This window comes from Thamnophis sirtalis, unplaced genomic scaffold, assembly GCF_051295495.1.
Source record: "Thamnophis sirtalis isolate CommonGarterSnake01/CBP01778 unplaced genomic scaffold, rThaSir2_p1.2 scaffold_5, whole genome shotgun sequence".
NCBI lineage: Eukaryota > Metazoa > Chordata > Lepidosauria > Squamata > Natricidae > Thamnophis > Thamnophis sirtalis.
This window is the reverse complement of record NW_028261385.1, coordinates 70,165,041-70,179,671: the sequence shown is the minus strand read 5'-3', so window position 1 is coordinate 70,179,671 and position 14,631 is coordinate 70,165,041. Positions and strand designations below refer to the sequence as shown.

General features: G+C 37.6%; 1 protein-coding gene across 1 annotated transcript; it reads right to left on the bottom strand.

Annotated features, from left to right (window-relative positions):
* Positions 1-1,560: 1,560 nt before the first annotated feature.
* ZFAND5 (zinc finger AN1-type containing 5) lies at positions 1,561-12,189 on the bottom strand. The gene is made up of 6 exons (XM_014057387.2): positions 12,036-12,189; positions 8,490-8,646; positions 8,162-8,273; positions 7,719-7,819; positions 3,741-3,866; positions 1,561-3,179 (listed from the first exon to the last, which is right to left on the bottom strand). The coding sequence occupies exons 2-6, from the start codon at positions 8,638-8,640 to the stop codon at positions 3,031-3,033; spliced, it is 639 nt and encodes a 212-aa protein (XP_013912862.1). The 5' UTR covers positions 8,641-8,646; positions 12,036-12,189; the 3' UTR covers positions 1,561-3,030.
* Positions 12,190-14,631: the final 2,442 nt, after the last annotated feature.

The following is a 14,631-nucleotide window of genomic DNA, read 5'->3' as shown; positions in this document are numbered from 1 at the left end:
TTTTAAAGGATAGGTAGCTTTTAGAGTTCATCAACTCCTCACATTTCCCAATTTCACAAATCAGTCTTTTACATCAAAAGATATTTGAAAAACAATCATACCCCAAATATTTATCGTGTTTTTCTCCACACATTAGTCTACTTTATCAGCTATACTAAGTTACAATTATCTCTCTGGAAACAGGTAAAATAGTAAAGCAGAATAAATAATCAATTGGCAATTCACTGAACTTTTGCACTCCCAACAGCACATTTTATATTTAAGGGGCACCATTCTAAAAACTTTTCTTGGGCAATTTCTATGGTTTGCCAATTCTGTATAGGTTTAGGCTAGAAACAAGAAGACCTAGTTCTGCCTTGGGGACAAAGCCAGCTTAGTGTCCTTGGGGAGATAATGTTCTCTCAGTCCTAGAAAAGAAGGAACGGCAAACCACTTCTGAAAAAGAAAAGCCATTCCAGGCAACCAATCTCCAAAAATTGGATGTGATTGAATGAAATAATAAACAGATATTGCACAGCTTATGAGCCAATAGCAATGAAAGTTCAGCAACTGGTTCAGCTCTGGCAAAATGCTTATCCCAGGAAGCTCTGCTTATACTTCATTTTTGAAGCATGTTGTGCCCTTTCTTGATTTTCTGACTTCAGAAAAGAAAAAAAAAACAGGTTGATTTTATATAATGCTTCCACCAATATAAACTCCTTGCAGCAAACCTTCAATACTACAGAAAGCTAGTAGACACATCATAAACTGCCCAATGACGTCATTATTCCAAACAGAAGTTTATATTTATATCATACTGAAGAATTTTTTTTCTCTTTAACAAGGCCACAATAGAAAATTAGGAATCAGCCTTTTCACAAGTTCCGGTCACTCTTTAATAACTAACATTAATTGCTGTTCATATCAGATACCCACCAAGTCAAAATATTTTTCATCAGGATAGTAAATCTTAATTTACAAAAGGAATTTTGACTCATGGGATGACTAAATGGAGCATGTGATTTGTGTAAAACTGGGACAGAAAAAAGGTATTCTTTATAATTTGAACTTAAATCTAATTTATATAAATGCAAAAAAATTGTGCATAATAGGCAATATATTTTTTTTTAAATGAAGTGCACTTTTCTTTATATTACATACAATATAAATTACCTTTCCATTTCTTTGTTCAAACCATCAGGTATTACTCAAGCTACAAAATAGTTACGTCCACAGTTAGTGAATCATCAACGGCTGCAATTACGGCCCAGAGAATTGCTGCCAAAACTGGAGAAACATGTAGAATGTAAGACATTTCCCCTTTCAATCATAATGATAGTTGTTTTTGTTCTGTCAGGTATCTATATATTCCTGCTTAGACTTTGCTCACCTGACTAGATCTTTGAAAGTGGAAACAATAAATAAAAATTCAGCAAGCAGAGAAACATATATACTATTGTAATTAAATCCCCAAATTAGAAACTTGAGCAATAAATTGCAAACACCTCTTCCTCCCCAACAGCAAAGCATTCATTACTCAATTAGTTTCCATGCCAATGAACCATCACAAAAGGAACTATATCCCTCTGTACATGATTTTATTATTTACATAATACAATATAGCATAGATGCTGGGTAGCATGATTATGTGCAATACATAAATATGAACTATCTGTACACATTTGCTTATCTAATAACTCAACTGAGGACAAAATTTAAAGCAAAGACCTGATGCTTTTAATGAAGAAAACTAAGACTGAACACTGCAATAGAAATCAGAAGTAGTGCCCTATGTATACACAACTATTTACAAATGAGAACAGGCGTTACCACTATACTACTCTAAACTGTACTTGTTTATATAAAAAACACAAGTTTCATACATCACAAAAAACCCTTCCATTATAACACAGAAGTGATATTACCAGACAAGCATCAGTGAAGTATACTGCCTTTTCTAGAGTTGTTATTGTACAATGCTGTAGATAATGCAGCCCATGCAATACACCCAAGAACACTACAGTCCTACACCCAAATACTATTAAAATGATAAAAGCAGCCCCTCAGAGTGGTTCCAGGTACCACTTAAAAGTGTACAGCAGCCATATTGGGTATGATTTCTCCATGCAAAAGGGTGCAATCTCACTACATTTGGAAACTATAAAAAAATTAAAGGCTAACCTTCTTTTCAAACCAGAACACATTCAACTTAAGATGCATATGAAAAAATTAAAGGCTTGAATACATTTGCAAACTAGGTTCATCAGATGCAGGTGCTTATTTGAAAGAGCTGCTGTGATTAACTTTTATCAAAAATGTAGCCTTTATTTTGTGAACTGAAATCAATTCTTGTTGCATTGTGCTACACAATGTATTTAGCTACTTCAGAGTAAGAAGCAGACAAGTCTTCTGTTGTAGGCTAGTTCATAAAATTTTGAAAAAAAGTTTCCTTCAAGAACTAGTTAACAGTTGAACAATTTTTATCACTTCCAAAGATTACATCTTCTAGAAGGTAATCTTAAACTGCAGTTTATGGCACCTGAACACACCCATTTCGAAACTGGCTCCTCTGCAGTTCAGCCTTAAAACAATGAAGTGTGGAAATTAAAGATTATGGTTAACTATGGTAAAAGTAGACTCATTTTTCTTGGTGTATCATTTAATCAAACAGGCACATTAGCACTATTCAAAGATGATATACCTCTATCAACAATCCCAAAAGGCAAATCTGCTGCAAACATGCAGATTTTATGCATCTGTTTGGCACATGTGAACTAGACAACTCTGTCCTTTGCGCATGTCTGTTTTCCAATGCAGGTCTTACTCTTTCATTCATTTTGGGGAGGGCACGTATACATTTTAAAGGGCTGTATCTATCCAATTCTGCCTGTAACACCCACAATATCCTAAAATATCAATCAATAAGACAAACTAAAGTAAAACTCTGGAGAACATCAAAGGAAAATGGCCATGCATCTGCTCTTTAATGTTTTCCTAGGATATTTTAAAATAAAAACAAAGGAAGTCAGTCTTTGCACCAAGTAGGTTAGTTTATATTCTCTGGATTTTTTCAGCCACAACAACTGGATTCTCTTTCCTGATTTTTGCTGCAGCTTCTGCTTTGTAATCATATGGGCAGTTGTGCTTGTCAGAATAACGGTGAAGTCCACAAAACAGATTTCCACATCGACAGTCAAATCCTGTGAAAACACAGAAGAACCTTGAAGTAAATTATGAAGTCTTATAACTAAGGCATTATCTTTCTAAGCAATACATCTATTCTTATCCTCTAAGAATATTTGTCTTCTCTGAAAGACGTTTAAATGTTTCCCAAAAACCGTATTTTTCAGAGTGTAAGACGCACCAAGATTTTGAAGAGGCAAATTTTTTAAAAAAAGTTTTTGCACTCTGCAGACCTCCCCAAAACAACACCTTTTTGTCAAAATTTTTTTGGCATGCATAGCCTTTAGGAGGTCTATAGAGTGCTTCTGGGGGGCAAAATCGAGCAAAAAACGGCCAGTTTTTTTGCTCATTTTTGTCTTTCCCAGCCCTCAGGAACACTCTGGAAGCCTCCTAAAGGCTATGCACAGCCATTTTTGCAAAAGGGGCAGGGTTTCGGGAGGCCAAAAATGCTGTATTCAGTATATAAGACGCACCCAGATTTTCAGCCTCTTTTTTGGGGGAAAAAGGTCTTTTACTCCGAAAACTACAGTACATTCTTTAAAAAAAGGAGCTGGACAAAACGAACTGTAGTATCCTACCTGTAAGTCCAACCTTCTTTCTGCACATAAAGCATCTGTTCTTCTTTGGTTTGGGCATTTCAGGTGTTTTTTCTTCATTCTGAGATGTACTAGGTTGAGTAACTGAAGGACTTGGTTGTGTAACCACTAAAAGAATAACATAAATTGGTTAAATATACATTTCTGCTTTAATCTGAACTTTCATCTCCATCACCTTTTCAAATGCTCCATTATTAAATAGGATATACAAAATATTCCTATTTAAGTTTGATATTTGAACATGAAACTTTCCAGAGTTTCAGATATGAAACAAAAGACCAGTATTCCAGAACTTCATTGAGATTGAAACAAAATTTTTCTGCCCCATAAGCAAAGCTTGACTGTTAAAATTATGTTGCTTTGAGTGCCAAGACTTGTATTTTCTATTACTTTTTGCAAAATGTGTATTATCAAGTACTGTAGCAGGACCAGTTTCATCCATGCTATTAGATGTGTGATGCAGGAATGAAAGGAAAAAGTGATTACCTAAACATAGGATGAAACTACTATTATTGAACACTAATCACTGACTTTCCTAGGTGCTATCTCTGTGTTCAGAATAAGTTTTTTGTTGTGGTTCTAATGCAATTACTGTTAAACTGCAAACAAGAATTTAAAAAGCCACACTTAAACTTCTGTCAAGATTGGTTACTATGAAGATTTGGGAATTGTTTTTCAATCTGGAATATTATGTCTAAAACACCATAAACTACTTCCAACCCAGAGAAATAACTTGTAGAAAATAGCCAGACCACACTTGGAACAGTCAGTCCAGCATGATTCAGAGAAAAAAACACAGAATGCTTCGGAGTTCCTTGTACTCGGATATTAAGAACCATTGTCTTCAGCATTCTTTATTTGGGCAATAGCAGGACAGCACCCTGAAACCAATACCTCATTTATCTTTGTCATATGAAGACACAATTGTTTTGAAGCAGTGGAACATTGGCTGGAGTTGTTTCATGGACAATGTTAATACTGAAACAATTATTTCCATAAGAATTATTTGGTGAAAAACATTCGTGAAGATACTGGGTGTACAACCAATCTTAAGTTATTTTTGTCCTCTTTCCCATTTTTCTTTTTTCAAGCTATCTTGAGGAATATTTATATAATGAGTTGTTTTAATACTTTGGACAATTTGAAACAATCTTGTAATAAATGAGTACAACTACTTTGGAAATCGAAGAACTTTTCCAACACTGAGCTTTATCAAAGGCACCAAGAATCAGAATCAAGATTTTTGGTGGTAATGGCTAAACCAGTGGATTCAGAGTTCTGCACAGTCTAGCAATACATGTTGGGAGATGAGAGAACAGGTGTGGAGAATCATTCAAATAGTGTTTAACTTTAACTTCTATCCACCCCAATCAGCATTTTCAATAATGGAGGGAAAGGAGACTATGATCTTCTGTTATTTGGAAAGCTAACATTTTCCTGGTTCTCAAACAGATAGTAATATTTATGAGTTATTACAGCATTTTAATTTCTACTTATGCCACCTTTTTGGAAAAATATTTATTGAACGTAAATGCTTTGACGTAGCTTTCTTTCCTTCATCAGTTTCCCATAGCAGCTACAACAGCTTACACTTGCTCAGAATAAACACCTAAAAATAGACATTTGAAAATGTGTATGTGTGTTACAGAGATGTTGCTATTATTTCAATACAGAGCTAGGATGAGTGCAGACCTATAATCAATTGTATGGATAAACTGGAAGTAAAAACTAGAGACTACTCTGCCATTTTCCAGAGATCAATTATCTCCTTCACTTATGGTATTGCCTACATAATAGTTTATTTTATTGAGCTAACTAAAATATGCATTAAACGTCTACAGGGTGACATAATAGATATAATTTAAATGTTGAACTAAAACAGCCATTATACTGCCAGTGTAGTCATTTTTAATGATGTAGAAATGTTTTACACATAATTATATAAAGTCATGTCAAATCATTCTAGAATTTTGAGCTGAGACAGGATTGGATATTAAAAAAATTATTTCCTTTTTAAGAAAGGTCACAAAGGATGAATAATGTTGTTTATTAATAGGTATACATGTGAGCTGATTTTTACCTCAAAGCTACTTTGTCTCATATCCAACTCAAATTGACCCTTATGATAAAGTGCGTCAAGGGTGACACTATTGGGAAACATCTTTAGATGTTTCAATTATTAAATATGTGAACAAAATATTGCAGAAAAATATGACTCAACTAACACAAATAGTGATAATAAATCATGAGAATTATAATTCAAAGTGTTGGGAGAGTATAAAGTTCAAATGAATAAAATAAGTATGTCCACATTAACCATCCATTTAATATTAGTGAATATAAACAATGTGGTTAAGTTATCATATCTATACATAATTCATGAAAATATCTAATGTGCAATCAACTTCAGTTGGGGTGTAAGCTATAATGTATGGAGGAAAAATGTGTTGTTGATTAGAACATGGGGTGTGTGCAAATTTTAATTAACCTTTGTTTACAGATATAGTGAGTTAATTAAATTTATATATAACTTGGTTGCTCATAAAACTGTTTGATATATATCTAAAAGAGATTGTTTAGGCCATAATTATGAATGGATTGATTATCTTAAAATATTGTTATAAAAAGCTGCTATTATCTAAACATGGATTTCTTCATTTTTAAGAAATGTATTGGTATTAATGTTCAAGTAAAATGCCTAATTGTATTTCTCACTTTATGCTTCCACTTATGCCAAGTAACCATATAAAGTATTAATTTTCAGAACTTGAGAAAAGGAAAATATGAAAATATGACTCAGTCAGGTGTCTGAATTTTGATTATGGGGATGCTGTAATAGTCATGTTAAAAAATGGTCATAAGTAATTTTATTCAGTGGTGGTGTAACTTCGAACGGTCACTAAATGAACTGCTCTAAGGACTACCTGTATAGTTTTTTGTCTATATTGAAATACACCTATCTTTTTATATAGTTGTATCCCCTTCTACCATATCTAATAATGTTATGTGAAACTTTCCCATATTATATGATTCCTTCAAAACACTATTTAAGTAGTCAAGGAATTTCTTCCTATTATTGAATTGCTAGCAAAACCATGAAGTTATTGCAATACTTTCCCTTTAAGCTATATTCAATTTAATATATTTAAAAATGGGGGTTTGCACCATACATTAAATAAAACATTTACTGCAGAACGTTTACTCTACAAATACTATTTACCATGATGATACAAAAGAATGATTAAAATAAGCTTTGATAAAAACATTTAATGTCCCACTTAAAAAACTGATTAAAGAGCAGAGTATGGATATGAAAATGAATGAATACATACGTATGATTGAATGAATGTAAATTTGCTGATATTACAAATGAACTTTTGGAACTTGTCAAAATTTGTAATGTAACCATAGCAGATGTATTCAATTCTAAAACACACTAAACATTTTGCATGGGGTTTTTGGTTTATTTTGACTACTGAATTTATTAGCTGTTGATCTGATTAGCAAATTAAGCTACTCCTTCCTAATAGGAAGAAAATTCAAAGATTTAATAACATTTTGGTAGTTTCCTGTGTGTTTCCCCCCTTAAATATATAAGGTAAAAATAAAGTTTTCTTTGAACTGAGTTGACCCTGTGACAATATATTCTTCTTGGTAACTATTTGGAAGTGGTTTGCCACTTTCTTCTTCCAATAACCCCTCTCCCCCATACCCACCCCTTTGGACTTCATACTTTAGGCTACAACCCTGGGATTTTCTGGTGCCTCTCAACCAAGTCCTACCTTGCTTAGCTTTCTGAGATCCACCACAGTTGGCTAGATTGCTGCCTCATAGCTGGGCTAACTGTGTAAGAAGTGTTCAAATATCAAATATTATAGTTTTTTTCCTTGATTTTAGATGTTTAAACGTGCCAGGTCCCACTGTACTAACTGCACTGAAGTCACTTTTAAAGAGGCATACCTGGCTCTGTTGTCTCTGTTTTCGGAATTATTTTCTCCTCTCTTGAAATGCTCATTTCTGTCATTTGCTGTGTTACAGGCAAGGCGGCAGCAGGCACATTTCTGCTTGCATTCAGTAAAATGAAAGCAATTTGTTAGTGCTATTACGAAGACTAGAATTTTTATAAAGCTAAGATTTTTAACAACTTCAGCTCTTTTTGGTAACTGAATTACTGAACCCACTGATAATAAATTTTGATAACAAATTATTAACAACTGACCTTAAAAATCTATTCTTATAGTCATCCAAGATATTATTATAAACGTTTCATCATTATAATTCTGATTAACTGCAAAAATAGACTAAGTATTACCTCTATTAATTAAGTATAGCAGATTCTAATGCAATTATAAAACAAAAACATTTTAAGTAATTTCAAGCACAATTTAACATTTTTGTTTTACCTTGATTTCTCTGATGTGCTGCCAGCAGCACCTTCACAGTTGTTTAAACTAGTATCTGCTCTCTGTATAGATGTAGAATCTGAGGTAGGGTTATTGGAACCACCTGATGTTCCTGGGTAGTAAAAAAAAGGAACAAATACATTAGAATGTTTAAGCAAGCAAAATGGTTATTAAATGCTTCCAGGTCTTTCTAACTATAGTTAATGAATCCAGTTTAAGGAAAAACATTTCAAAGTTTGGAAAAGCATGGTATAATATTAATTCCAGCTATTTCTGAAATGTACTCTATTGACATTTAGTATTTCATTTTTGTTTCTCCAAAACATACCCATTGGACTGATTCGGCCACTATTTTGCTGTCTCTGAAGATGTTCTTTATAGCAGACGGAACACATTCCATTAGTTCTAGGATTCCCATAAAATCCACATCCTGTGCTACACAGCATGGGTCCTGGGGTCTGGTTGGTTTCCTGAGCCATCTTGTGCTGTAAACAGAGCAAAAGGATACCTAATTAGGAGTTGCTATACATTCATAATTCAAATAGAATTGTTATTACAAATGCTAAAATGGCACAATTGGCTGTTTGCATAAATGTAGAATATATATATCATCATGAAAGGGCAGATTATCATAAACAGGGATGGGACAGGACTGAAAATGTATATATTTGAAGTCTGTAAACTATGAAGAAGAAACAATCTTTTCTGTCCAAAGGCAGGTGGATGGAGAAATTAGTAGGTACTCTCAATTGTTAAAAGCTGTGAGTTAAGCTAAAAGAAAATAAGCTGCTTGTCATTTGAGTCCTTTCAGCCTAAAGCCATTCTCAGTTCAGCCCTCACCTAAGATTCTTTTTCTATAAATGGGAATGCTGCTTGCATCCTAAAAAACCAAAAGTAAATGGAATGTGCAGGTGCATATGGCTTACCCTTATGGCATAATCACACAAATGTGCCTGTAACTGCATATTCCGCTGACAATTATGTTGTTTACTGAAGTCCAAAATTCCTGAACTACTAAATGGACTTCAAATTGCTTTTATATAGGTTTATGGGAAGGAAGAGTGGAGTTTATGCAAATAATATAATGATGCACAACCCTGTTTTTAGCATAAGCATTGCATTAACAAAAACACTACCACAATCCCATAAACAAACTGAAATGTTTTGCAAGACTAATATTGTTTATTAATATTTATGTATCATTTATGGATAGGGAATTTGCACTATGATATTATAAAACCTGGAAGATAAGACTATTATTATATGTGTATATAGGTATGAAGTTTGCTTTCTTATACCTATTTTCACTTTTATTAAAGTTCAAAACAAAACTTGGCAGGAATTATATTTATCCTTTCCCCAAATAACTAAAAAGGCGAAGACATCTCAGTATATCAAAATCTACATATTTTAAAATGCATGTTTGAAAAAAGTGGAAGAAAACATCTATTAGCCTTCCAAAGTAGTTTTATTTCTTTACAGATAGATTTCCCACCACAATTAAAACATTCAGGTTGTAGTTTTAAACAATGCATGAAACTTACAAAACATAATCTGCTTTGTAAACCACATCTAAAATTGACACAATTTAAATCAAGCATACTAGATATCAACTTAATACTAGCCTATTCAATCCAATATATTTAGTACTGCATCTTTGTAAAAAACATAGCCTCTTTTCCATATAATGCTATTTCAGTTCAAATTGTCCAAAAAGCAACAGGACAAATATTCAAAAAATGGGGAATGAGTAAATGAAATAAAAATTGAAAACTGATGCTAAATGAAATAAAGACAGTTTTGATTTTCAGATAGCTTCCAACTGGCACTTGGCATGGAATTTATAATCTCATGCTATTGAATATGCTCTACACCTTTAGTCTAACTAGAATGCTGGTTTCTAATACCACCTCATGTGTGTCCTCTAGCTTTAGTTTTTCCTCAGAAGCTAAGGTCACATGGGGGAGCGCATTAGCTTCCGCTTGTCACAAGGCTGCAATGTGACAAGCTGAGCTAGAAGCTCAGATAAAACCCTGTCAACAGGGGCCTCTGAAATCAGCTTCTATTTTTATCTCAAAAGCTGCCTAGTTCCAGTACAGCTCACAAAATTAAAACAGCAAAATATGTATTCAGTTAAAATGTTTTTTTTAAAAACTCCATTATAGGGCAATTCATAATAGCATTAAAGAAAAAAATGGGCAAGGCCAACAATTAGAGAATTTGCCAAACTAATTTAGTTACAGTGGTATAAGCAATTCTTCTGCCACTCCTACAATAACATGGGCTACAAAAATCCGATGGTTGATTTATTTTTTAAAATAAAAGTTTGGTTCCTGCTGTCCAACATTGTAAAATAAACATGCTCTTTGTTCAACCTTACTTTCAATTATCAACAAGAACTCCATCAATACTTGTTGTAAAACTCCAGGGCGCAGAATGGTAGATAGTACCATGAAACCAAGAGTTGTATATTCCATGTTTAAAAATTTAATAAAATAAAAAATAGTTTAAAAAGTTACTCCTATCACAAGGAAGAAGTCACAGAATGAACTCAACAGCCCTCCGATTACTTAACACGAAAAAAATGAAACTTCTTCGGTAATGAAAGGAAAAACCGTGATTACTAATTCAGTATTACTCCCACAGAAATTGCATCACTTATGGCACGCAACTGCTCAGCTCGTCTACACGCATTTAACTTTACAAAGCAACAAGGCGCTTTGGGGATTGAACTCGGAGGCCCTGGATAGAAGGGCGCCTCCAGGCAAATCCTGAAGCTTTTTGGGGAGGGAGGGGGGGACCCAGAGTACCAGAAAACAAGGAGCCAGGGATTTTTTTTTCTCGTAGTGGCACAATGGATACCGGCCAAGTCGGAGGAAACAAAGGAGAAGCCGCTGCCAGTAATTCAGCGCTTCGAGAGGCGGCGGGGAGGGGGAGGGAGACAGGCAGCGGATAAAAGAAAAGCGGAGCCGCTCTCGGGCGCCAAGGACTCCGGGACGCCAAACGCGCCGACCAAAATAAAAAAAATGGGAGAAGATGGCAGGCGACGATGACGGTCAGGGCGGACTCTCCTGGTTGAGCTACCGGGAGGGGATGGGCAGAGGAGCTGGGAAGAGGCAGGGGCCTCGCTCCGGCTCATCGTCTCCCCCCCCCCCAAGCCACATCCACCCAGCTGACAAGCACATACCGAGGCCTGAGGGGCCTCGTGAAAGAAAACCACTGAGTCATGGCAAGGCCGAGCCAGCCCGGGAAAAACCAAGCGGTCGTCCTCCGCGCTCCGGGGCAACGCACACCAACGACCTCCCCACCCCCGGTTCCCAAAGGCGGTTTCGGCCCTGAGGCAAAAGGGACGGGAGTTGATTGGGGGGGGGGAGGCGAAGAAGAAAGGCGGGAAGGGGAGGAAGGCTTTGCTCCCACTCCGCGCCGAGGAAGCCCATTGTCTCCCTTCCAGTTTCTTTGTTTCCCCTTCCGCCACTACTTCTTCTTCTCCCTTTCAGTGACTTTGCCCTCCCGCCTCCTCGCCAGCCGACACCGAACAGACAGAAAGAAAGAGCAACCATATTTTTCCTCAGTTTCACTCGCTCCCTCCACCCCTCCACAAGCCACGCAAACAAGCGGCCCTTTTGTCCTCCTCCCTTGCCCCGCCGTCCTCCTTGGCCAAACAAAGCGAAAAAGCACCCCCCCCTCTTTCTTCCCCTCCTCAGTTTTCGCGGCTCGCAACACGGAAGGCGAGACCTCCCCTCTAATCCAAGCGCCCCCCTCCCCGCCTCTTCTCGCTCCTCTGTGGAGGCGAGACGGAGAACGACGCCCCCTCCTCATCTCCCACCATCCACCTCCCCCGCCCGCCCCGCACCTGGAACGAAAGGCCACTCACCGTCGCTCGGCGTCCCAGATACTTCGACTTGCAAGGGAAGAGCCGAAAGAGAGACGGGGAGGAGACGCCGCCGCTGTTTGGGGCTTTAGCGGGAAGAGGGTCCCCGGAGCTGCAGCAGCAGCAACCGCCGCCGCCGCTGCTGCCGCCGCTTCTTTCCTTTGTTCCAAGAAGAGGAGGCGGAGGCGGAGGAGGAGTTGCTGGTGCCGCTGCGCGGAGCTAGACACGGCGAGGAAGGGAGGGGAGGGGGGCCGAAGATGGTTCCTCGTCGTCGCGCGCTGGTGATAATGGCGGCGGTAAAGCCGCCGCTGCTGCGAGCCTCCGGGCCTGGATGAAAACGCACCCACTTCCCGCGCGCACAAACCGTCCCTCGAGCGTGGAGGAAGAAAGCGCGCGCGCGCGGGCAGCTCCGGTCGCTCCGGGTGAAGAAAAAGGTAGGCGGCCGCCGGGCTCCTAATGGGCTGAGTGGCGCGGGCGCGCTGGCTGTGCCCTGATGGGAGTCGCTCACGGTGGGCGAGAGGGAGGAGCAGAAAGGAGGAAGGGCGGCCTGATACGTCACCATTCCAACCCCTCCCTCGCTCTTCCCCTCCCCCTCGCCTTCCTCTCCCCTCCCTCCTGTGCACATTGGGGAAGGAAAAAAAAAAGCAGTTAGCCAAAGGGGCGCTGGAGACGTGTACACGAGCGACGGCGCAAGCGCCTCCTCATAGTTCACAGTCAGTGTCAACGTCACCGTCATTCTCCTTTCCACGCCCCCCCTCGCTCGCTGAAGCGCGGCCGAGCGCGAGGAGGCGGAGGGATTGGGAATGGGGGTGAAGGCCAGTTGGGTTCGGATCTGAAAAAAGCACTCCGAGAGGGGACGGATTAAAAGCTGATCCTTCGGGAGTGTTGCTCGCTTTTAACCTGGGGTTACGACGTTAGCGCGGGCAGTTCCTTGTCGTTTCCAATGCGCTCTGAAATCAAAAGACAAAAGGTTGGCTTGTGCTATCAGAACCGGACATGTTGCATATTCCCCTAGCGCTTATTGGGAAATAGAACCACAAAGGAAAATGAGGAAAGCCTTCAATTTGTAAGCCTATCCGGCCCCATTTTTGGATCTTCTTCGTCCCCTCTCTTTTAGATGATTTCTGGACTAGTGAACAAGAAATTTGAATTGTTTAAAACCCTGCACATTTTTAATCTCATTTTTAAAAAAATGGTCCTAATAAAGATATGGCTAAGACATAGATTTTTTTTCTATCCAATATAGTTATGGTCACTTTTATTGATATTTAGTTTATGAACAATTGATCAGCAATTAGTTTAAATTGTATTTTAGATTAATATATTTAAATCTTGCCATATGTTTACAGTTCTGTTAACACAACATTATTCTCTCATGTTTACAGGTTAAGAAGAAAGGAATAAGAAAGAATAACTGGGGACCTCAAATCTTGGTTTATAATTTAGAGAGCCACTTTAGCATAAGAATTAAGACCACAGATTAGAAATCAGGAGACTGAGTTCTAGTCCTTCTTTAGACTGGATGGATGACTTTCAACTTTTGTAACATCTAAATGCTTTGTCTGCTCCCCTACTCCCATGGAGGTTTGGCTATATCCACAGGACTGTTTCTATGAAATAATCCAGGAATTATGCTTGTGCAACAGCACTGCTTAGTGTTGTGGTTTCTCATCAGGCAGAATGAGTTCCTTTTTCCTCCTAAACATAGTTGGAGAAAGAGCATACTAGTAAATGCATGAATTTTTAACATATCTTGGTTGTTTCTGTTCTGTATTATTTTATAGTAATGAATAGATTACTATAATTTACTAGAAACATTTCCATTTTGGAAATTTTTGTGTGGTGTGCTAGTATTTGTGAGAAATATTTTGTGATGTCGTGAAATGTTTCATCATGAATATGTACTACATGACAATGACAATGATTATCTTTACCCCAAAAGAAGCCTCATGGGTCTTAATAAATCATTTGGTTCTGGCTTTTATGATTGGCTAGAAGCTATGACTTTTATCCTACTTGGCTGAAAACAGTGATCATTATCACATGATACAGCTTTTTAAAGCAAGACCTTTTTCTCAAATAGGGACAAGTTGAAATTGGTGCCAAAGTTATTTTGCAGTCTCATAATTATCCCAACTTTTTCAGTGTGTTGGTCTCCCAGTGTTGCAATGAATATATGGCCAGAAAAATCCTACAGTCCTTAACGTAAATAAGCTTGTATGGTTAAGATATAAATGTGACTCTTTCACTCACTCATCTGGCATTTTTACAGAATGGGGCACCTTCACTACAATTATGATAAGAAGAAAATCATTTTCAGAGGATAGGCCAGCTGAAGTCACTACAAATGAAAACTTTTCTGTAGTGTCCATGTTCAGATTGAATAATTGGTGAAACCTAGAAATCTAAAGATTTGGGATCCAAAAATGTTACCAAAAGTTAAGATTGTTGCCCCCTCCCTGTGCTCCACTCATTTTGTCCTGAAAACATCCAGGCCCAAAATTTGTAACTTCTGTAGTCTGTTATATGTTTACACAAAGATCACATTTAGCTGAGTATTATTTCTCAGTAAATAGACAAGCTATGGCTGTATTTACCT